The 24,931-nt window shown below is 38.3% G+C and overlaps 1 protein-coding gene across 31 annotated transcripts in view; it reads right to left on the reverse strand.

The window, feature by feature from the left end:
* The window catches only part of LOC113494126 (microtubule-actin cross-linking factor 1), a 213,712-nt gene that overhangs the window by 23,674 nt on the left and 165,107 nt on the right, over positions 1-24,931 (reverse strand). For 26 of the 31 annotated variants that reach the window (XM_026872294.1, XM_026872309.1, XM_026872291.1 and 23 more), the window contains 37 exons: positions 23,830-24,026; positions 23,214-23,404; positions 22,544-22,668; positions 21,991-22,151; positions 21,558-21,682; positions 21,181-21,380; positions 20,770-20,964; positions 20,122-20,349; positions 19,693-19,827; positions 18,996-19,235; positions 18,478-18,648; positions 17,877-18,071; positions 17,392-17,523; positions 16,679-16,812; positions 16,048-16,240; positions 15,441-15,667; positions 14,824-14,968; positions 14,345-14,464; positions 13,793-13,990; positions 13,224-13,387; positions 12,352-12,451; positions 11,803-11,988; positions 11,201-11,319; positions 10,213-10,371; positions 9,507-9,738; positions 8,884-9,072; positions 8,202-8,356; positions 6,934-6,945; positions 5,801-6,026; positions 4,713-4,845; positions 3,725-3,848; positions 3,107-3,227; positions 2,500-2,657; positions 1,939-2,090; positions 1,375-1,615; positions 908-1,003; positions 322-504 (listed from right to left, as the gene is read on the reverse strand). In XM_026872294.1, coding sequence (XP_026728095.1) covers positions 322-504; positions 908-1,003; positions 1,375-1,615; positions 1,939-2,090; positions 2,500-2,657; positions 3,107-3,227; positions 3,725-3,848; positions 4,713-4,845; positions 5,801-6,026; positions 6,934-6,945; positions 8,202-8,356; positions 8,884-9,072; positions 9,507-9,738; positions 10,213-10,371; positions 11,201-11,319; positions 11,803-11,988; positions 12,352-12,451; positions 13,224-13,387; positions 13,793-13,990; positions 14,345-14,464; positions 14,824-14,968; positions 15,441-15,667; positions 16,048-16,240; positions 16,679-16,812; positions 17,392-17,523; positions 17,877-18,071; positions 18,478-18,648; positions 18,996-19,235; positions 19,693-19,827; positions 20,122-20,349; positions 20,770-20,964; positions 21,181-21,380; positions 21,558-21,682; positions 21,991-22,151; positions 22,544-22,668; positions 23,214-23,404; positions 23,830-24,026 — 6,062 coding nt within the window. The remainder of the gene's footprint in view (positions 1-321; positions 505-907; positions 1,004-1,374; positions 1,616-1,938; positions 2,091-2,499; positions 2,658-3,106; positions 3,228-3,724; positions 3,849-4,712; positions 4,846-5,800; positions 6,027-6,933; positions 6,946-8,201; positions 8,357-8,883; positions 9,073-9,506; positions 9,739-10,212; positions 10,372-11,200; positions 11,320-11,802; positions 11,989-12,351; positions 12,452-13,223; positions 13,388-13,792; positions 13,991-14,344; positions 14,465-14,823; positions 14,969-15,440; positions 15,668-16,047; positions 16,241-16,678; positions 16,813-17,391; positions 17,524-17,876; positions 18,072-18,477; positions 18,649-18,995; positions 19,236-19,692; positions 19,828-20,121; positions 20,350-20,769; positions 20,965-21,180; positions 21,381-21,557; positions 21,683-21,990; positions 22,152-22,543; positions 22,669-23,213; positions 23,405-23,829; positions 24,027-24,931) is intronic. The other 5 variants (XM_026872310.1, XM_026872311.1, XM_026872282.1 and 2 more) reach the window with 3 other exon arrangements.

The raw sequence follows: 24,931 nt of genomic DNA on the forward strand, positions 1-24,931 counted from the left end.
ATGTATTTAATGCATGGTTTAAAAAAGTATCGTGGGAAATGCAATTTTCGTAAATATTTTTTAGTTTATCCGTTACACACTAAGACATGAATGAAAGTATATTTAAGTCTTTATTTATGAAAATATTATTTCATCAAATGCCTCAGATAAAACATCTAAAAGAAACGAAAATATACCCAATAACATTAAATACATCCAAAAGGTTTGGACTGTCTACAACATATATAAACTCTTTGCAAATAAAGCAATGTCCACATAAACTCTTAATGACATTAAAAAACGATCTTTAAACTACGCCAAATAAATCACAAAATGCATTACCTATCAACAGCCTTGGAACAGATGGTGGTCCACTTGGTCTTCATGTCTTGCAGCATGGTCTTGAGCGTGTTCTCGTCACCTTTGGGCGCCTTGTCCTTCAGCTGTTTGCCGATCTTCATTGTCTGGTCGTACACCGGCTGCTTGCCAGCCAACGCCTTTTGGAACTCGCGGTGTTTTGTTAACCTGGGGATTAAGTGGGGGTAGATAGTTCTTTAAGTCTTGGGCTTTTTGTGAGGGTTGTGGAGGGGTTAAGGTTAAAAGAGGGTTGAATATAAGCGCTTGTTCATCGTCTCATGAATGTTTCAGATTTATGTTTACTTGTTAGATTAATTAATAGGAAAACTGAAATTGTTTAGTCAATATGTTGCTTCGGTATTTTCTTTTTCCAATGATATGTTATAATTATAGCGCGACGCTGTATATTATTTTCATATTTTTGCCTGTTTTGGTATCATCGAATAAGCGGGTAAACGTTTGCCGGTCAGTTATTTACATGTATCTTAAAATATAGCGTGGCGATACAATGGTGACCTTAATTACGTCACCATTATAGCTTGTACATCATTGTACATTATGTATTAATTACCTCTGTTTGATCTTCTCGGGGTCGTTGACGGTGGCTTCCGAGTTGAGCTGGTCGAGCTGCTCCTCCGTGTCGTTGAGCCAGTTCATCAGGTTGTTCCTGAGGGGACACGAGTTTATTATACACTACGATTAAGTAAATACCTTTATCAAATGTATACTATAGTTGTTTAGAAATTTAAAACATATTTTTCGAATAGGTAGGGGGTAAAACCGCAAAAAATTGAATATTTTTTTAGCTGATCTTGTAAATTGATAGTAAAATATTTATGAAAACAAAACGCGGTTTCAAGAAAGATCAAATTTCGATGTCGATAAAAGTTACAATAACTAAAATAAGTATTAATAAAAAAAATCGTATAATTTTTTTGGTAATCTGTCTAAAGGACAGACAGATTTTTTGTCAACTATTGACTTCTAAAATACTTAGAACTTCTTTAATGGAAAGCGTAAACAAGCTATCACACTTACCACATATCATTAAACTCTTTTGCCTCTTTGAAGCCATGGTCCAAAGCCCTGGTCCTCTCAGCTGCCTTGGAGACCACCCTCTCCCACCGATGCTGGACGGAGACCAGCAGGTTCTTGATGAGGATGACGTCCTGCTTCTGGCTGAAGTACTTGAGGTGAGTGCCCTTCTTGTCGAGGTGGAGCATCGTCTCGCGGTGTGTCGCCACTTCCTTTTGGAATGATTTGTGTTCCTCGATTTGAGCTGTGGGTAGGAGAGTTGTTAAATGACGTGACACATATTTTCAATTTTGTTTTAAAAAAATTGTTTTTTTTTTTTAATTTTTTAGTTTATCTTTGGGGCTCTACATATGAAACAAGACATTAATTACTGACTAACAAAAATATCTGTCCACTAATTAATGAAAATTATGTTCACCATTAGAATACTGCGTTGACAATCCTAAAAGTGCATGTAATAATAGTCTTCGCTTAAAGGAAAATAGCTAAACCCAGTTCTGGGCATAGATATTGCACGGAACTGATAACATGTTCATGATATTATAAGCTGATCTGTTAAAAACTCACTGAGCAAGGTCTCCATGACCCTGGACACGGGCTTGGCAGAGGTGAGCGTCTTCTCGGCGCTGGTGAGCCAATCCACGAAGGCCTGCAGCGCGTCGTGGAACTCCGTCGCCTCCTTCAGAGCTATCTCTAGCTTTATCTTCTTGTCTGATGCTCTGTGGGACAACGGCAAGCGTGACGTTAGTGAGGTGATATTGACTTGTTTTATAGATTGTTTTTGACAAAAAAATAAAAAAAAAACCTTGGAGGATTGACAAGCATTTATAATGTAACTGTTTGCTGTTCCTTAAAATAAAATATCCACTGTTAAACCTAGAAAAAGCTTGATTCTAATTAGATCAGTCCAATTATGATTTCTTAAAAAAAAAATGTTATTTTAAGGGGGGGATTGAACCTGCAGCACGTGTCACACAGTCCTACTCTATCTTAGTCCTACTATCTGTAGAATCAATCTTGATTACACTTTTACTAGCCATTTCATGAAAAATGTATTGTTATTTTTTCAATTTAATCGCTGTAGTCTCTTTGTAGTCTATACAAATATAAAAGCCCCAAGTAACATACCTAGCAGTGACATTATCCCATCGCGACTTCAAGTTCTTCAGGTTATGGTGCAGCTGTGACGTGGGGTTCGGCTTGTCCTGCCTCTTCAGGTACTCCTGGCCTTGCTGCAGAACTGCCTCCACCTTCGGGCGGTTCGCTTCGATCTCGTTGTATACCTCCTGTAGGGGAAATTGTGTGTTAATGTCAATGGTTATGGTTTGATTTTGATTGGCAAAGTTTGTTGGTCGGTTTTTGGATTATGAGCTGTTCGATTATTGAATGTATTTAACAATGAATTTTTAAACGCTTTTTTTATTGCATTACATCTATTTTTGTTTATTATTTAATGATGCGAACGGTTTAAGGACTCCGGTTGGATCGGAAACTAGTTGGACAATCTCGATAAATACGGTTACTCCCACGATTTGTTTATGTCGACAGTCAACCAAGGCATTCAATAAGCATTATAGTTGGTAAATCAGAATGACTTCAATTATACTCTTGACCTTTTTACATAATAATATAGATATCTGATAACAAAATTCTCTATTACCTTCAAAAAGTCGACCAGTAACATTTATTTTTTATTATTTTTATATCGAATCTTGATCATAGCCAAGTCACTTACCATAAATCTCTCAAGTTGTTCAGAGGCGGTTTCAGGAAGTCCTCCGACAGGTTTGGATGCTGTGATCACGCTGTCCACCTCGGAGAGCCAGCTGAGTAGGTCACCGATCTCCGCGTTGAAGCTGTGTAGAAGAAGAAAAGGTTAGAAATAATAGTCAATAGTAGTGTATGTGGTTCCATGTGGTCTAGAGCGGGGAATCGTGGAAGGATTTAGGGAAGGTCTTTGCCCAATATTGGGACGAAATGGGCTAGATAAAAAGAAAAAGAATTCATCATCATCAACATCATCAGCCTTTAGTAGTCCACTGGACATAGTTGAAAAAGAATTAGTTATGATAAATTCAATTGTTCAAGTGAAGCAAAGTTTAGGACTACGAATGTTTTTTTTAAACTTCCTCATTTCACCTAAACGGTTGGATAAAAATTGTTAACATTAGTTAAGGAGGTAGCTGACAACCTTTATTCACAGATATAATACTTTTAATCCATGACGTGTTACCATGGTACAAGCAAGGATATATCAGATGAATGATGGGCGTCGCTAGTAATACATAAAAAAGAGTTATTTGGCAAAATATGATGTATATGTATATTCCTCCCACTTTTTTGGGAAACTGACCTCTGTGCCTCTCTCAGCGCATCCTCCAACTCGGTCTGTCGGTCTCTCGCCTTCTGTTGCAGTTCACGCCACTTCCTGTTCAGTGTTGCCAGCTTCTCGGCCGTCTCGCCTGCCTCGTCGGTACCTAAGATGATTTTATGTTGATAAAGACATGTTTAATTATGGAGGTTTGGATTACAATTTTTTCTACTGGTAACATTTTGTTGGTAGGAAATTGGTGTTGCATGTAATTTTTTTCTTTTCTGGTATAATTTTCAATGTATTAATTGTTAGTATTGATAGTTTATCCTTCACTGCTATCGGAACAATGAAATACAGACTTTATATTCTTCACAATAAATAAGGTGACTAATAAACTTTAAACACTATTATCATGATCCATGCATTCTTGTGTTAATGACAAACGATTTTGTTCTTTAGAACATGGGGTTAAGACATAATATCGTATAACTAAACGAAGAAAGCTCAAAGCATTAGTGCTTATTGCACACGGGTAGTTTTATATTAGAAATTGTATGTGTTTGTAAAATTAGTATATTATATCGTGGATACTGGATTGATACCTATTTTGTTTCAGAAGTATATATTATTTTCAATATTAAGTACTTATAAAGAGGTTTCAGATTGTTTCTATATTTCAGCATTTTCTCTAATTAGTAAAGCATTTTCTAGTGTTTAACATTTTTAAGGGATTCAAATCTTAAAAAAAAACATTTTGATAAACGAAATTTGGATACAGGAACAAAAATAAATTATTAACGTATCGACATGCAACAAATACAACGGTCAGGCTTAATCATTATAAAACGTATCCCTCTTAAATTAAGATTCAATTAAATTAACAAAAAAGTAATACAATTCAAAATTCTCTCAAACGAATCCCAACTCTATCCTTATACTCTTAAAGTCCAATATCTTTAACCCTGACCGTTGTCACATATGGTATAACACAGAATGAGTAACAGAAGCACAAGCGGCGGCCACATACCCGTACCCTGTTGAACGATCTGCGCGCCGGCGTCGTTGAGCGTGTCGACGCTCGCTTGGTGAGCCGCTATGTCGTTCACGAGGACCTTCAACTTGGCTAGCTCCACTTCCAGGATTTGTGGGTCGCCGGCAACCTGTAGAAGCAAGATTTATAACTTACTACAACTAATACTAGTTCAGTTTAAACGCTAAATGGTAAGACTGTAGACAGACGGATCGCAATTCAACTGCAAAGTGCAGTTTGAATGCATTAGGCACAATTGAAAACCTAACATGCAGACCGATTGTTCGCCGAATTAAACTGCAGTTGGATTGCAGTTTAAATGCGGTCCGTCAGCCTTATAGCCGTGAGGTCGAGGGATCGATTCTCAATCTGGATATGTTTTTGTGAGATGAGCATGATTATTTGTTCGGTGTGTGGGTGTTATTTATCTATAATAGTGCTTAGTGTGTAAAGGCTTTTTTTTTACTTTTGCTTAGGTGGCGATAAGCCAAACTTGTTAGTAACAAACTAACAAGTTTCAAGTCAAGTTCAAGTCAAGTTCAAGTCAACAAGAAAAAGCTTTTTTAACATAAGCGTAAAACCAGCAATTGGTGTTTTTTATGATATTTGCATTGATAAAAGTGCTAATATTTTTATCATATATCTTGCATTTACGACATACATTTTGATCTATGTATTTGTGTCTGCATCAAACAAATAAAAACAAGGTTTCAGAGGCCTTAAGCTTTTATAGATTACATGTGCATGAAGAAATAAAGCCATTTCTGATAGCAATATCGCTGTAGCGATAGTTCCACAACTTACATTAAATCCCTGCGAAATGTACAGTGTGTCATGAATGGAAAAGAAAAATCAAAATTTAACTTCGAGTTCTTTACTTTTCTAGCGAGATGATCATAAAAGTTTTCATGCAGCTAATAATTTAATAAAACATAAATTATTAAATTCTTAGCTATAATTTTAATCGTCGCCATTTCTTTTGCGTATTTTCCTAATATTAATTGAGCTTATAACTTGTCAAACTTTTTGTCTCTCCTGACGCCCCCTCCCAGAACCCAGAAAAATCTACTTATTTATCCACTTACCGGCCTCAGAGTATCCAAAGTATCGCTGGTGTGTTGTATCCAAGACAACAGTTCTTGTAAAGCATGCTGCAGTTGTCCGAGCCTCAGTAGCGCCCTCTCCAACTGTTGCTGCCTCTCAACCATGCCTCTAAGCAACGCCGACCAGCGGGAGTTGACCTCCGTCAGAGGAGCCTTAATAGCCGCCGCTTGTTCGGACGATGTACGCTCTGTGAGTTCTTGAGCTTGCCTGGAATTGGGGGTCAGGGTTAAATGGTTGTTGTTGTTAAGTGCTAAATTAATCTGTGATGGCTTTGAGTTGTTATCTCGACTTCTTAAAAGAGGAAGTCTGGTTTTAATATTTTTATGATTTATAAAGAGGGTATTTATCATTATATAGCAGTCATTCAGATTCAAAGTTCATTAAAGTATTGACTGATGTCAGATACATGGTAAAACCATCACAGATTATTTTAATATTCATGAGCAAGACAAACGCGAGACAGAAGATTGAGATGTTAGTGTGATAGACAAAGACAGGTATACAGGACGAAGCACAGAAGACACTACAATGATACACAGAAATGGAAGATGAAGAAAGAATATATCGATTTTTAACTGCTTTTATGATTGTTAAACCTAGTTTTTGCAGGATCCGTTTTCCGTGACAGGACATTTGTGGATACGCCATTTATAAAGATACTTAAAAAGATAAACAATCTTGGTGACTACTAAAATGTATCAGAATATTATGTATTTATTTGAATTTGTATGAGAAGACAAGCCAAGATTGTTTTTTTTTATTCCTGAATAAAGGGAGCTTAGATTCATTCAATCCCAACATGCCAACATATAACATGAAGATCTAAATTAGTCCTTGTTAATTGATAAATAAAAAGATTTCGAATTTAATGATCATTAAAAAAATTGATTTTTAAATACACTTGGAAATAAAATATTCCAAGCTTATAATTAGGATGGAATATCCCTAAAATTTAAACATTTTTTCAAATGCCCTGGAATGAATTGTATTAAATAATGGTTTGACAACACAAACTCCTTTGCTGTTATAACCCTTATGAATAAACACACAGAAGTAACTACACTACGATGCAAACAAACAGAAGCTTCACACAAGATTAATTGTTATTCCTTGCCTCATAAGACTCCTTTTCGAATGTCGGGTCAATCCGGGGAACGCATAGAAAAATACACGATTAGTATGTGGAAATACAAAAGGGAAAAGTGCAGTAGATTTAAAGGGAAGTTCTAAAAGTTCATTTACTAAAGATATTATTTTAAAAAGCAGTGTTTGCAAATGAGATTTTGTCGTTTCTTAGGTTTACGCGAATGTTAGATATAGAAATGAAACTACTTTTACGGAATTTATCGCGGTTTAATTTTAGATTTTAGTTCCCGACGTTTCGAAACCTTTACAGGTATCATGGTCACGGGCAGACTGTGTACTGTAAAAGTAGTTTCATATCAATAAGATTTTGATTAAATTTTTTTGTAGCTTGAATAAGTATTTGGAAATTGTGATATTTCGAGTACTTTTGATCGATTTGCGCTAATACTAAATCTTATCTTAAAAATTGTTTCATTTTTTCTTTTGTATTCTATAACTTTGAGATTTTGATTTAGAGGTAATGATAATCTCTATAATACCACGTCGCCTCCAACGACGCTTGCCTAATTATGAAACTCTATGATTATATGGCTGTAGTCACTTGGAGAATAATATTATGTATTATATACTACAGAGACTTTCGTAGCCTTAGTATACAGAATTTTACATAAAACCTCATTTAAAACACTGCTTTGTAGATTGGGGGGAAGAATTTTAAAATAAGGATTCAAGTCTTTCTGAAATTACTGGGATATTAAGACATTCCATGGTTGCTTAGCTAATTACGAACTTAGCTTTCTAGATATAAGGTTGATATTCATGCGTAAAGGTCTTGTAGGGTTCTAAAGTACACTGGAATATATGTAGGCGAAACTAGTCTCAGAAAATTTAATACGAACTACTTAAATTATATAAACCATGAGACAATATATTAAAAACGAAAACAGATGATAGAAAAGGTATTTATACTAGTTACAATACCATCACCATAGAAAAATATTATAAACATCAAATCCTTAGAACCACTCAAAATCTCATTCACTCATATAAATAAAATAAAAAAGTTTTTCTTTCTGAAAAACATATAAAACTGTTACTTGAACCTCAACACAAGCAATAAACTTGAAATTGGATAAAAATAAAATTAATACTATTTCAAATAGGTTTTAATAATTAAGAGAAAAAATGTTCAGCATAAAATCTCTCAACTAATCCATAGGCAAAACTTGTAAAACCGTTTACAATCCAAAACCGACCCTAACTTTAACAACATAGAGTACATAATTCGATACATACCTATTAAGAGCCTCAACTTTAACCATGTGCGGGTCGACCTCTTGCTTGAAGGAGGCGAGCTGAGCGATCTGCCGCTTGACAGCGTCGATGTCTGACCCGAGCGGGCCCATGCGGGAGAACTTGTCTTCAGCCGAGTCTAGGAACTCTTGCAGGTTCTAGGAGAAAAGAATTTGTTAGTTAGACTGAATAGTGTTGATTGATCTTGTTGAAATTGATTTGGAAATTTGTTTAGCAATGAAACTATTTTGAATCTATCAAAGCCTGGTGTTTTGTTTTAGAGTTTTCTAGGTACAATATAATAGCCGAGTGGATAAGGTAACCTCGCCAAGCTTGAATAATTGTGAACTCCCGCTACACAAAGATAAAATTTGACATTGACCTTGCCATTTGACTTTTTTTTTATTAAAATATACACAGAGTTCAGTAAAATACTAGAAAAACCATAACGCTTGTCTGACGTAAAGTAATTCAAAATCAAAAGTTATTACAACTAGTCAATTTTCACGGCACTTACAAAACCTTACAGTATCGACTATAAGTAGGCCTTTATACAGGCACTTACAAAACACTATTGACTATAAGAACAGGTGGACTAGAACACTCCCCGTTCCCTCCCGTTCCGTCCACAAAAAAATATCCCCCACCTAACAAACAAACAAACAAACATTGCCTCAGTACATACCTGTAGCGTGTCATGGAACTCCATGGCCTTCTCCATGGCATCGATGAGGTTCTCCTCTCGCCTTGCGTACAGCGCCGTGATGTTGTCCCAGGCGCTGTCGAGGTCCTCCATGTGTTTCTTGACCTCCGGCTTGTCTGGCTCGCCGCAGAGCGACATGAGGGTCGAGCCGGTTTTACGGACTTTTTCCACCTGGATTGAGGGAGGAATTAGTATTTTGAAGTTAAAGTTTTGTTTGTGACGGTGAGATGATAGGCTAAAAAAAGAGGTCACTTTTTTTTCTTAGTGTATCTTTCAACTCATCGACAATGTTAGTAATTTTGTGTTATACCATGCCTTAATTATCATGACATTTTTAACGTAAAGAAATACAATATCGAATATAAGACGCATGAAAAAAATTCAGATTTTGTTAAAGTGAAAAATCGTCAACGATGATTTTTGTCTGACTCTTGTTTATTAAGATATGGTAATTAAGATATCATATTTTTAATTTTTAGTCATCAACGAGCTCAAAAACTCCTACAAAACATACATACCAAAACAAAACTAACTTTAGTTCAATAGAGCATCCATAATCAACTATACTGTAATCTAAATACAACAAAGCACATCCAATTCCTTACCTCAGGCTTAGTATGGTCGATTTCATGTCTGATCTCCTGCAGGGCCACTTGCTGGGCCTGTATAGCCCTGGGCTGGGCGGCGGGCGGCGGCTGCGCGGTCAGCGTGTCCTCTAGCTCGGACAGCTGCGCCATGACAGCGTTCAACTGCTGCCAGAACTTGCGAGCGACCTCTAGAGTGCTGTCTAACGAGTTGCCTCGGTCTGAACTTGATTTTTGCACGTCGTCCCATAGTCTGTGGAGGAATGGGTTTGGTTAGAAAGTTTTTTGGCTAAATGAACGACATTTAGTTGTGGATAATGTTTGGATGGAAATTCCATAGGAAAATCCATAATGTGGGATGATATTTCGAGATCCGCCAGGAATAACTACTCGATTAAAAAAGAAACTTGCAATTTGTTTGACAATTTGATTTAAAGCTAATGGTCAAATTACAATATCTATGCACAATATATCCCTAGTAGCAAAAGATAATTCAATCATGATCTCACAAAGATTAAACTGAAAACCGTCTAGCACATGATGATTATCTACTCGCCCAACTCGAGAATCGAATCCGCAGGTAGTCGCGCGCGTAACCTATATGGCTTGATCCTTCTGGTTGTCCATATTTTCACTCCTCACTCTTCACAAGTATAAGAGGCATCATCATCATCATCTCAGCCTGTTGCCGTCCACTGCTGAACGTAGGCATAAGAGGCATACTAACTTGTTAAGCTTGTCCAGTTTGTTCCTGATGTCCCGGACGGCGGGGTCGCTCTTGTTGGCCTTGCTGATGACGTCAGAGGCGGCGCGCTGGACCGCGTTGTAAGCCTCCTGACGTTTTTCCAGGTCTTCCACCAAAGCGTTGTTCTCTTCGATCTGGTCTCTGTTTCGAGAGAGAATTGGTTGCGGTTTAGATTATGAGATATTTAAGTGAATAAGAGATTTTTATTACGTGGGAATTTATTGATAAGTTAACTATGAATGTGTTGTAGGTATACCTACATTGAGCTGTTATACAGATGCGTTACGGTCAATTGTCTTCTTCAAAAAGCTGAAGTCAATTTTTGTGGCTTTCAAGAAGATACAAAATTTTAATTTAGAAAAATAGTTGTACACGTGTTTGCACATTTATTTAATAATGTATAATGAATTTAATGATTATAATGTTAAATATCATTATATATTAATGACATACAATCGAGACTGTGTTAACTTGTGAAATGTATTACAAACATTTGTATTATAAACATTGTATTAAAACAGGATACTTTGCAAGTGCAACTTATTTACGACATTTCTATTATAATAATTAAAGCGGGAACATCAACAATAGGGATGATAACAATTCTTTTTTGCAGTGTCCGTCTTGTAGTTTTTTTGTATAATAATGGATACGTATTTTTTAATTTGTCCCGCAAACATAAATTGACCAAATTACAGTGAATGAAACTTACGCGTGACGTCACGATTGAGAATAAATTTTACTCTATCGTTACGTCACAAGCCCCCTCTCCTAAACTTTAAAGCAGTTAATCTTTGTCAATTCTAGTTTTTTTGAAAAAGGAAAAAATATGTGTCTCATACTTTTCAATTATCTAACTGAGGGACTAATGAGATTTTTTCTTTATATACCCAGTCATCATTCCTATTAGACTTACAGACTAAGTTTTAAAATTGTAAATGTCTAATCCCTAGATATAATATAGACTCACTCGATCTTAGGCGGGTGTGCGGACACGGGCTCCGCGCGCTGCAGCTGGTCGGCGGCGCCCGACAGCGCGCGCAGCATGCCCTCCAGCTTGTCCGAGAACTGGGACGACTCCTGCAGGGCCTGAGGGCATAAAGAGATCATATATGGTAATATATTACATTTATGTGCCCTTTTTTAAGTCAAAGTCAAATTCTTTATTTCAATGAGACCAGTAAATGGCACTTTTGATTTTCGAAGAATTAAGTTTTACTGATATTAATCAAACTATATACTATAACTAATGAAATTGATTTCGGGCAGGCTACAGAATGATATATAAGTAGTTTCTAAAGATGTTTTAGCTGTAATTGGTTATGGTTGACAGACACGAAATCCCGAAAACCCCGATTTTTCAACGGTATTAAAAAGGATGGAGGTACTCAGTTCTTCGATATATTTTTGTTAAGAACTGTCGACTGAGTGAACCAATTTTGTTGATTATTTTCACGTAAAATTGCTGTAATTCCCAAAACAATTCCATCAAGTTTGCTTCAATACTTGTTAATTTGAAAATGGGTTGTATTCTTTCATTGTTATTAATTCATCCTATTAGCAATGCCCTACCTGTTCCAACTCCTGCTGCCTCTGGCGGAGCTCAGCCCGCAGCGCGTTGTACCGCTCGCAGTCGGCGTCCACTATATCCTGAACCTTGGCCGCGTCATCGTCCCCGCAGAGCTTCGCTAGAGCCTCGCCCGTCTTCACCAGCTTGTCAACCAACGGCTTGTGGTTGGCAATGGATTGTTGTAGCATCTGAGAATAGGAGGATAGGTTCATAAGTTACGTCTCAAAAAAGCATTTCCTTCAATGGCTCTCGACAAATGACAGTCGTTCCCACAGTCAAACCACTTAAACGGTTTTGTGGGGCTCATGTTTTTAAGTATATAATGTTGATAATGAAGACTTTGATTGATTCGTTTTCATGCAATAGACTCTATTAATAATGGTTCTAACAGTTTCTATGTTCAACTATCGGCATTTGGAGGAAATATTGAATCGAGATTAGATCCTCAAGCTAGCCAGACATCAGAATATTTTATCCTGTGTATCATTTTAAAATTCATAACTATTTTGGGTTACTTATTTAGAACACTTGACAGCAGGAAGATTACTTACTTCATTCTTGTCTTGCTGCTGAGCAATTTGTTCTGGTCGAAGAGCGGGCATGGCCAGCATCTGGATCTGCTTCTCCATGTCATCCAACCAGGACGACAGGCTGGCAACAAAAAAAGTTATATCACATATTTCACTATAATTATATTATACTAGCTGACCCAGCAAACGTTTTTTTGTCTAATAAATTATTTCTAGTTGTATGTTTTTTTTTAATGCGATATTATAAAAAAAATCGTCCAAAAAATAAAATATTTTTTTTAGTGTGAGCAACCCTTAACACTTAGGGGTATGAAAAATAGATGTTAGTCGATTCAGACCTACTTAATACGCGTTTCAGAGGAGCACGGTAATCGTGACACGGGAATTTTATATATTAGAAGAAAGAAGGGATTTCGTCAACTGCAGTATAAGACATAAAAAAGTGTCAGGTTAATGCGGTCAGCTCCGTATTGTCTGTTATCACTTCACATTTTGGTCCTAGTCTTTTACTCTATTCTCTTGTATCTTACTCTCTTTTCTCCTACTCCTGTTAATCTACACTTTGATACTATACTTTGATACTACTTTTGATCCTACCTTTTGATCTCTTACACTCTAACATCCGACACATTTTCTCACATAAAAAAAGGCGCGAGCCCTGAGTTTGTTACCACATTATTTCTCAGGGTAGTCAGAGAGATAATGTTGACTACAGCTGTCTAAAAAAAAGTCATGTAAAAATGATGATAGATCCTACTTCCACAATAAATCATTGCATTTCATCCTACAATTTTAGCTCCTACACTCGTCCCCTACTGTCTCCTACACTCTTATCGCCTACAATCTTATCTCCTACTCTCTACTCCCCCTCCCGTCTCCCACCCCCCACTCACCCATGATGCGTGTCAGCGAAGTGTTCTGCGAGCGGCAGCGCCTGCTCGAGCGCGGCGAGTCGCTCTGCGCTCAGGTGGCCGACCTCCTCCATCATCTCCTTCAACTCCTCGCTGCGGTCCCTGATCACCGCTGTCTCTTCTGAAGACTGGCATTCGCGGAGAACCTGGAGGAGAATTTTTTTGCTATTACATAAGTGGCTTTCGATCAGCAGTGGGACACAGTGGACTAGACAGAAAAACTTAAGTTCACTTCAAATCAAGAAATCAAGCGTCTTTCTTAGGTGTTCTAAAATAGCTCTTTTCAAGTGAAATTTTTTCAGGCACTTAATAATGTCAATTTGCACGTCAAGTCTCGGTTACTGTCGTACTATCGCATCTATAGCTACTAACTGGCAATCAAAGTTGAGGTTTTAAGGCTTATAATGCCCTACATCTAAAAATGATGGAACTTTATTTGCCTGTTTTGGTCGAATACACAAACATTAAGTCTGAATCTATTTCAACCATGTAACATATTTTCAAACAATTAACACTCTACCCCTACACACCTAAAGTCTACTGTCCCTTACCTTCTTAGCCTGCGACAGCAGGTCCCTGACGCGCACCCTCTGCGCGGCCACGTCGTCGCTGAGCGGCCTCTGTTCCCTGAGCTGCGCCCGCACGACACTGGCCTCACACGACGGAGGCTCGGCCGCCCGCAGCGCCGCGTCCACGCCCCGCAACCATTCTAGTACTTCCTCCATGTCGCCTACTACTTCGAGAGAGCGCTGTGGGTTGGAGAGGGATTTAGTTATGTGGTTGATAGAGAAAATTAATATAAAAGTATAATGGCTGAAATTAAAATTTGTGAGCAACAAAGTTATAAATTTTTTGACTAATATATATTGTCATCTTGAATTTGAAAAATAAGTTCAATCAACAGAAAAAAACAGCAAAATTTTCATTTTTTCACATTTAAATCACAAGCCCGTGGACAAAACGTGGATCACACAAACGCTTGTCTTATGCGAGGCTCGAACCCGCGACACATCGCGCACAGCGGGTGACTTCAACCACTCGACTATCCGTACTGTCTCATTCTATTTAATTAGCCTGTATTCTATTAAATGTAGATATATTACCGTCTTGCTAAGCAACAATCTCTCTGCCTTGCGCTGGACTTGTTCGGCGATGGCGTCAAAGCGGCGGTTGTCACGCATCACGATGCTCTCGATGTGAGTAGCGCCCTCTCCAGGAGATATCTGGTAAGTTACAGTAGAAAACATGTAAAAAATAACCCTATAATGGTAAGGAAAAGATTTGTACTTCCAGTCACTGACTTCCGCAGCTACGTATAGCTGGTATTAAGAGCAGATTTTTTATTTACTGGATAATGAGTAACACACCAAGTAATTCAAAGAATTGATAGATTTTAAACTAAACATAAATTGCGAAAAATGACTTAAGCTTGGTATGGACGATAAACTATTTTGATATCAGCAACGAAATCAATCAAAATTAGCACAAAAAGGAAGAGTAAGAAAAAAGTATAATACTATAATACCCCTTCACTCTATCTTTTTGTTTCGACTGAGAGGCAGTTAAACACAGTATATATTACCTGGCACAGCTGCGGCCCGATCTGGTTGAGGTTGTCGAGCACGGGCCGGTACTCCTGCACTTCAGCCTCCAGCCTCAGGATGTCCTCCTCGCGGGGCTCTACTGACTGCAGGCAGGACTCCGCGCCGGCCATCCAGTCCGTCAACCTGTGAAGTAAAAGGTTAATAAGATTTTGTATAGACAGTAATAGATTTAAAAAAAAAAGTTTCATAAACAAGATGATCTTTGAAAAAATGGGATCTGAAAACGAGGTTTAAGTACTCTTAAATAAGTAAAGCAAAAACTAATTGATAATTATTTGTTGCGAACTAAAACATATAAAAAATTGAATTCATACATAATGTATGAGAGCTAATTCTATTTTCACACTACTTTTAATATTCATGAAATGTTTATTCTTATGTTTCTGTGTATGTTGTTGATATGCCTAAATAAATAAATCCCATGTATTGTATAAAAACATCACCAAAACTACTGTTAAACAGTGGCGAAACAAAAAGCCTATACACAAACCCTATTATGGGTGTCACTGTTGTCAAAGACAAAAACTGACGGCGTTCAAAAACCTATACCGTACTCAAAAAATAGGCTTGAGAACCAAAACTAAGTACTCCTTACCTAGCATGACTGTTATACAGCTGTTGCACCAGCGGCAGGGTCTCGGAGGCCACGCGCAGCAGCTCGGCGCCCCTGCTGGTGAGGTCGTTGTACCTCCGCTGGAGGGCGTCCAGCTTGTCCTTCAGCTGCAGGGCCTCGTCCCCTGAGATGTGCTTCATCAGCTCCAACCCTGACTCCACTGTGCTGTCCACTGCTTCTTGTTTTGATGCGATCTCTTCGGTCTTTTCCTGTATAGAAAGATGATTTTTCGTTACTTGCGTTCAAAATTGATGTAAGTTTTTGTTAGAGAGTCAAGAAATTCGATGATTTGATTGTTTTCGAGGGTATAGAACACTTCATATTCTATTATCTCTTCATAGTAATGTTCTTAATAAGTATAATTATTGGACAGTTACTAAAATCAATTACTTTATGTAAAAGACAACAGTAAAATTCCACCATCTCGGTAACTTTGTCTTTAACTTTATTTCATTGAAAATTTAATTAATACCCAATATAAAACAAACAAATAATAATTAAAAAAAACACTACATAGAATTAGAACTACACTTGAAATTAAAATTCACACGCTTATAAAAATAATTCAAAATAAATCATATATACTCACAGCCAACTCATCCATCTGCCTCAACAGCTTCTCCATGTGGACGGGCAGCACCTTCCTCTTGGCCAGGAACTGCTCCATGGCGTCCATCCAGGCGGACAGGTCCTGGTACGTGAGGACCAGGTGACGCAGACCCTTGCGAGAGCTCTCCAGAAGGTCGCCGATGTTCAGGCTGTGGTCGACCAGGGCTTGGTATCTGAGGAAAGGCAAATTACTTTAGTATCGACAGGAACTATTAAATAGTATTTTTAATTTGAGGAGGTATTTTCATTTTATTGGAATGAAATTTAAAGAGTTTGTATGACAAACAAGTACAATCAATGTTTCTTTGTAAGTTTAAGATTAATTTGATGTACAAAACGAACACATAAATAATGTCAAAAACTTCATTTAAATAATTTATTGAAGAAACTCACAAAATACATGTCACCTTCTTCTGTATGTACATATTATAATACTCATATTCAAAAGAGCTTAATTATCATCTTATTTTTCAACCCTTCGCATGCCCATTTTAATACACTATTACCCAATAAAACAGTTGAAATACAGTCGTATATTGAAAAATTCATACACAAGAACCAGTGAAACTGGACACTTCAACAGAGGAATATACTACGTAGCTCGGGCTCACCTGTCAGTGGCAGCTTGCAGCCTGTCAGCGAGCGCGCTGGCCTCGTCGTCACCGACGAGTCCCAATAACGTGGACGCTGTCTCCGTCAGCTGTTTGAAAGCCGGCTGCTTCGAAATTATGTCCTCGTGGAGATTCTAAAACAAGACATTATAGTTAGCAATTTAGAATATCATATGTGTGTACGTTTGTGCCACAGGAAGTTCCACGAACATTCAAGTCACATGCTCAAGACACCCAGACTCAAAACAAGCATTCGTAGATCTCACAAATGCTTGTCCTATGCGGGACTCGAACCGACACGTCATTAATCAATAATCGTCTACACATCATGACCTCCATAAACTTATATTCAGAAAAGTATTTATAGATGCTATGCAATAACCTAGTTCATGAGAAACATCATTGGCGTTACTAAAACAACTTCTAAGATAGTCATTTTAGGCACAGCCAGTTCACGTTAATTTCAATCTTTGCCCACAAAAGCTTGTTCTCTTTTACTACAAGAGGTTTTTACCAACATCAATTATTAAAAAAAACGACTCCCGCTCTAATAAACTTAATCATTGTGTCGCATGCACAAAGACACCTAGACTCAGGACAATCATTCGTGGGCCACACAAATGCTTGTCGTACGCGGGGATCGATCTCGCGTCACACTCAGTGGATTTGGCGTGGTGATCTCAACCACTCGGCTATCCAGCATCTCCCCTCACCTTGTGCTCCCTGATCTTGTGTTGTATCTTCTCCTCGTCAGTGGGCACCAGCTGTAAGGACTTCACCTTGCGCTCCGTCACGCCGAGCCACTCCACCAACGGCTGTAATTCTTCTTGGAATTGTTTAGCCACCTGTGTGAGAGAATTTTATAGTTATAGATTTGCATTCAACATACATACGAACTAGGAAACATATTCAATGTTTTTTACACAAAGTGTATGTTCCCTTTTATGACGTCCCTTAACATCAAAGGAAGTATAAAAAAAAACGTTCACTTATAACTGCAAGAAAGTTAAAATAAGGCCATTATTACCATTCAAAAATAGTCATCAGCTAAACTGATTTATATTATAGAATTCCGGAATACTGATTTGTTTTTTTTTAATTTACACACTTCAAAATCTTCATTCAATATATTCAAAAAGATCGACAACCATACAGATTTTTTTTGTTTACACTTCAACATTTTCAAGAGGAACCTTACCATCATAGCCTGTTCCAGGTCCAGCATTCTCTGCTGGGCGCCGTTGGTCAACGCGTCGAACCTCTGCATGAGTCCCTTCAGCTGCTTCTCGATGGCCTTGCGCTCAGCCGTCTCGCAGCCCGCCGCGACCTCGTTGCCCATCGCGAATAGTGAGGACATCGAGTTCTGACGGTCCATCAGCATTTTCTTGAGGAACTGTGGGAGGGGTTTTAAGTTAGATGTGATTTTTGAGTTTTGGCTGGCATCTTATGAGTAAAACATTTTTTTTGTATCTCTCCTATTAGACTTACAAAAATAATTACATTGTAAGTCAGCTGCTTCCCTATTGGAATTTAAAATAATCGTTTTTTTGTGACATACTAATAAGTCTTTTTTTTTATTTATTCTCTACTGAAGTACATTATAATAAATCAAACACGGTAAAACGGACTTTAATGCTACGTCATAAAGGTCTATAATATGTTCAGCAGGGTGATATAATAAGTGATATGATAAAACAACGGTTTCCAAGTCAGTTATGAACTTTCATATTAAGTTTTGCCAACAAAAAAGTTTCAAACAAAACCCAACCTCATCACCTAGACAACAAGTAACAAATTACCTTCTGCTCCTGCAGCTGAGCCTTGACGACCTTGTAGTCGGCTGAGGGCGGCTTCTGGTTGTTGACCATGTCTTCTGTATCGGCGAGCCACTTCTCAAGCCCAGCGAGAGCCTCCGCGAACTTGCCTGACTGAAGGAGCCCTACGTCGAGACGACGCTCGCGTTCGTTCATCTGAAGGGAACAAGGAAATATTCATTTATTTGTATTGAAAAGAAACAGAGCGTATTGAATAAAATTTGATTTTGGTCAGCTGGACTCAGCCGTCGATTTTTTAAGTAACATATCGGCTAAATCACATACATAAAAAATACAAAACTAAACGTGAATATTAATTATACTCCAAATATATAACGACGTCGCGTTGTACAAAAGTTATTTTCAAATATTTAAATAAAAACTCAAGTAAGGGAAATTGTAATCGTTATAAAATATAGGAAATCTATAGCAATAACTTTCTAAAGAAAACACTTAACAATAGCTAAATACATTAACCAAACATTAAAAGATCTTGAACCCACCTTCTCCTTCAGCGCGTTCCACTTGTCATTCATCTTCTCCAGGTCTTTCTCCAGCACCTGGGTGTTGACCCCCTGGAGAGCAGACCTCACGAGACCCTGGCCTATCTTGTTACAGTGTGCCACGTTCTGACCCAGGGGCTCCAGGGTCCTCTTCTTGAGCTCGGCGAAGTCTTTCTGCTGGGACCTGATCTGTTCCACTTCGGAGGATACCGGTTTTAGGCTACGGACTTGTTCGGCGGCCTAGGAGAAAATATAAATTAAATACATTAAAAATTGAAACTTTTTTCTACTGTTATAAAGTTTAAAAAAAAACACATTTTTTTAAGTAATGTTGTAAATATTTTGCAAATATATCAATTAAAACTTGTTTTTATAATTAATTTAGATTTGAAGAATAATAATTAGTCAGCGATAGATTAGACATTGTTTTTTGCGGAACCGATTTTCTCAGTCGTATAAGTGATATTTGCATCATCCGAAAAGAAAAAAAAATACTTCTTTAAAAAAATAACTTTTAAATGTGACCTTAAAATCTAAAATACTAATTTCTAAAAAATAATCTTTCAATTTATTTTTTTAGGGAAAGTACCTAGCCAGCCTACCTTATCAAGATCTATGTCTAAGAGTATCTTTTGAGTAAACATTAGTGGTATATTACCCCGTAATGGTTACTCAAAACTACAAAACGAAAGCTTACCTCAGACACATCATCCATAACGGAGTCGTATGCCTTGTAGAATGCTTCCAGCTTGCTGAGAGTGTCGTCCAGGTCTTGTTCCTTGGAGCGAGCGCGCTCGTCCAACTTGCCCAGCTGTTTGCGAAGTCCTTCCACCTGGGGAGAAGATAGGGTGAGTGAAAATGAGTTTTAGAGTCTTGTGATAAGGTTGGAATTGGTGTAAAAGTATCTTACTTGATGTTGAAGTTAACGAGGTTGATAAACAGACTTAGAAAATACTATAATATTTTCTGTTTTTAAATAATTTTGAGTTGCTTTTCCAGAGCTGTGTTGGAAATAGTTCGAATCTGATTGTAGTCTTACATATTATCTATTTATTATATATAATTAATTCAATACCGAATAAGACCAAATTTGTCCTTACTCAAAAGAATCAAAACCAAATCTAACCTGATCCCTAGTCTTGGCAGTATCCACAGTGTATCCACTGTCCACCAAGGTTTCAGCCGCCCTCTCGGTATCTCCGACCAAGTCATCAGCGTTCTCGAGCCGCTTGTAGAAGCGTCCGATGTCATCGAGTTGTTGTCGCACAGTCTTGAGGTCGCGGCCCGGCGGCTTCATGCTGTCTAGTTCCTTCTCCAGATCGGAGAGGTCGTGGGATAGGTTCTTTACTTTGTCCTGGGAGAGAGGCGAGTTAAATGTTAGTGAACTGCTTGAGTAAATGTAAATTTTAATGCTAGGTAAAAAAGGATATAAGAACTTCTATCAGTTAGTTGTTTTCGGATCATTATTCGTCCTTCGAAGAAGCGACTTAATAATAAAGTTATACTGAAAAATCAGTTGTTCGTATCTAAATATTTACTATGCGAATGATAAAATTACAATATCTAGATTAGCTATGTCGACTAGGCAACAACGATCTTAACCTTATCGACATAGTTTCCACGAGATACTAAAATACCCATCAAGTATTAAAATTAATAGTCTCTAGGTAAATTTTCACTTTGAAATTCTCTTGTGGTGAGTTTTGCCCATGAGACTCGCCCTTTCTCTATTTACTCTTAATATTTAGTGCACCGAGTTCTCGTATGTCGGTACCTGGAAGTGCGTCATGGCGGCGGCGGCCCCGGCCAGCCTGCCCCGCGCGTCCCCGGCGCGGGCCTCCAGCTCGTCCAGGCGCTCGGCCAGCGCCTGCGCCTGCTCCTCCAGCACCTGCCGCGCGCGCGCCCCCGCCTCGCGCCCGCTGCACTCCAGCGCCAGGGACACGATGTCGTCCGCGGCCGCGTTGATGCTCTGTCGACACAGAAGTGTGGTTAAAATGGAAGTTATTGAAAATTAGACATAGGTAATAAAGACCTAGTGAAAACCGCTGGGTCCCGTTGGATGCAGGTGGCAATGAACCGGTCGCGCTGGGGAACATATGGAGAGGCCTATGTCCAGCAGTGGACTGCTATAGGCGGAGGTGATGGGACATAATATAGGCCAGGGCCTGCGTATGAGTGTGTGTACCTGTAGCGGCGCCCTGAGCGCGTGTATCTGGTCGGCGAGGCGCGCGACCGCCTCCGCGGCGTGGGCGGGCGGCGCGGACAGGGCCTCCTGCAGCCGCTCCTCGCAGCGGGACAGCGGCGTGTCCACCGCGCGGACCTTCTCGCCGAACTCGCCCAGCTTGCGGGCGGTGGTCTCCAGGAACTCCACTTGTTGGAGCACTTCTGTACGATCAAATTGAGAAGTTTTTAGAAGAATTGTTTCGTCAAATATAGCTCAGTCTTACTCCAACGAACGTACAAAAACCAATGACTAACATTAATAAAATTATGTGTTAACAGCCGTATTTAGTTTATGTGTGTGTTTGTGTGTAAGTGTGTTTAATGAATGACAGTGCTTACCGTTGTTTATCCTGTCCCATCTCTCCTTGATGTTGTCGAGGAGTTTCCTCACGATCTCCTGGTCTATATCGCAGGAAGAGATGAATGTCTCGCCGAGTGTCTTGTTGTTCTCGTACTCGCCAGACCTAGATGTTTAAATATTATAATTGGAGGTTTGAAGCATATATTTGGTCTCACAAATGTTGCTAGTATTTAAAACTAATTTTATCCCTGATAATCGTAATCGTAAATGATCGTAGAAAATTCGTAGTCAATCATAAAAATTGCAAATGTTTATTCAGTTGTGGAGATTAACATATTATTCAAAAAACTCTTTTATTTTCATACAAATTAAGAATAATTTTTCATTTAATCAGAAGACAAAATCATTTCACATCTCCAAAACTCATTTTAGCACAAGCAACTCTACTACAAATTTCAAACATCTCCCTACCTCTTCCAGATATCGTTTCTGATCTGCTGCAGCTCTCGCAGCTGCTTCTCCACCTCCTTCTTGGTGAAGGTGGTGTCGGGCAGCTTGGCGAGCCTGTCCTCCAGGTCTGACAGCCAGGGGACGAAGGATTCTTGAGCCTTGTGGAATTTGCGGCAGTGCTCCTGTTGGGGTAAAGTGTTAAGTTAATTTGGGTTTTATGCGGATGAACAGAAGGTCTAATTCACTAGGTAGGATTATCAACCTTATTAATAGAGCTTATATTCAGAAAAATTGGTGAGAAAAGAAAAGGCTCATTTCATAAGACATGATACAATATAAGTTGAATAATCAAATCAAAGTTAAATTAGTTTTCACTTAATACAGTTTAATTTTAATTGAAAAGCACGTTAAGAATTATAGTGTAATTAATTTATAGAGTATCATTATAGAGTTTCTTGCTGGTTCTTCTCCATAGGAATGACATTTTGGAGTAATTATTGTAACGTATTCACAGTGCCTGAAAAACAGACTATTTGAAATAAAAACTATTGATTTTGATTATAATAATCCTTACCATAGCAGTCTGTAGTCTAGTGTAGCGGTCGACTGTCTCTCGTTTGAGCTTGTCCCACTGCGTTTGAATCCTGTCTAGGTCCTTACGCAGGCTCTGGTGAGCTGGCTTCTTCTCCATCTCACGGCCTGGTGGAGAATAAATGAGTATGAATTAATGATGTAATGAAGACAAGTGTCGGTTCAGTTGCATTGGAAGAATTGGACACAAACACAATGAAATGTAGCTGGTAGCCTGGCAAATGTCGCGTATAGCCAGGAGTTGCAGGTTCGAGTTATTTATGACATTTGTCAGTTCGTAATTTATTGCAAATACAGAAGTATTTTATCTAGATTAACAAGTTTTGTATAAATGACTTTATGAGCGAAAAAGGAAAATAATGAGTAATTGTTAATATTCAACTAAAAGTATAACAATTTAACATCCTTCAAAAGTCTTCCTTTTATACTTCGAGGTTCTCAAATCATGGGTTATCTATCAACAGAGGATGAGCATTGCTGCTATATTCAATGTGGCAATATCTTTGGGCAAATTCATACCCATTTTTAACTCCATCTCTTAAATGTTCCATTGAAAATAGATTCGATTCTTGTTTCAAGTACAATATACCTATAGTGGAGATTATATTTTGTACTGAGAATTTTTGTTTTCCATTTCAGTTGTATAGACTCACCCTTATCCAAAAGCATGATAAGCTCGTGTTCTCTTTGCGTGAGGTCTCGGTACAGAGGTTCGTGTCGCTCCAGCTGTTGTTGCAGCTTCACGCTGTCGGCGGACACCTGCAGCCGCGCGGGCAGTGAGTTCAGTTCCGATTGCAGCCAGCCGAGAGTACGGGCTACGTTCTCTTCGAGGTTGCGTCCGTCCCTGGGAAAGATTAAAATGAAACAACGTTATTAAAAAAAAAAGCGATGACTTGAAGACAGTCGACCAAACAATAAAAACTTTTCACAAAGGGGAGTGTTTTTATTGATTCAACGGTATTTTTTTCTCTGTTTTAAATAATATAGTGTATATTATGCTGCAAGAATGAACCGTTGACGCAGCAAAAAAAATCTAGAACCAAATATTATTAACGAAAAGGTAAAACAATATTACGTCTTACTATTTTATTACGCTTTATGACTTACGTGCTTAGCTTAGCTTTACTTTAGGTGAAGTCATATACCATTTACTGGACCATATATTTTGGCAATCTTATCTAAATCTTTAACTATACAAATAAGTATGGTAAGATTGACACAGTGTCTAAAAACAGCAACATTCATTAATCACATTAAATCAATACTCACTTGAGCGCCGCTTCGATCTCAGCCTTCCTATGGTCGAGTTTCCTCTGCAGCGCATCGTACAGCCTCGCCAGCGACGCCAGCTTGGCCTGTATGTCGTGCCTGGCACTGGGGTCCGCCAGCACTGCCGCGAGGGCCGCGCCTGCGCCCTCCAGGTCCGCGAGCAGGGGACGCTGGCCTTCCAGTTGACGCTCCAAGTTCTGTTGGTAAAGCGGGATTTAGTATACAAGTTGTAGGATAGTTGAGTCAAATCTTCTGGTACAATTTGGGTTATTAAATAACTTCCACAGAAATATGTAAAAAAAAGTAGCTATACTTTTCTATAGCACAATATTTATTTTGCTCCAGAGAGCTGAAAATTGGTTAAGAACGGAAATATAGCAACGCTATACTTATATATTAACGCATTTGAAGGTATTGAAATTCTAATATCGCAATATTTTCTTGAATTACTTATCTCTCATAACTTGAACCCTAAAACAATAACATACACAATTTTTATCCGAATTGGAAATAAAATGACTGCATTGGATTGAACAGAAAGGAGTATCAGACCCTTGCTAACAAAAACTCAACCAAGCTCCCTCCTTTGCCCTTTATGTACATCGTCTGCAGTAACCCATTCTAACTCAGTCAATCTCTTTTCATTTTGCTAAAACTATTTCTTCTTGTCTCCCGCTTGCTATGGAGGGAAGCGGATTTTTTTTTTCTTACTTCTTTTTAACTATTTCTGATTAATTTCATTGCGGGTTCCAAGGCAATTAATTGTTTTCCCTGGGACACGCCGAACTTAAATGTTTATGTGTCGTTGGTTTCATTGTAGATCCTGGATTACAGGAGTTGCGATGACGGGCCAATTGTGGCGGGCTAGTCCCAAAAAAGAAGTTACGGTTTGCACTCCGAGAGTGCCGGCAAAAGTGAAAACTTGAATATTAATGATGTGCATTTTTGATATCTTGGTATGGTAAGGGAATAATTTTGCACAAATTGTTTTAATTATCTCGTTAAATTACTATCATTTTCTTAATTTATTTCGCTATCGATGCAGCTTTTTAGCACAATGTTAAAGAAGTTTTCGCCTTAAGAACTTTCAATCAGGTCACGG

This window comes from Trichoplusia ni, chromosome 5 (assembly GCF_003590095.1).
Source record: "Trichoplusia ni isolate ovarian cell line Hi5 chromosome 5, tn1, whole genome shotgun sequence".
Classification (NCBI taxonomy): Eukaryota; Metazoa; Arthropoda; class Insecta; order Lepidoptera; family Noctuidae; genus Trichoplusia; species Trichoplusia ni.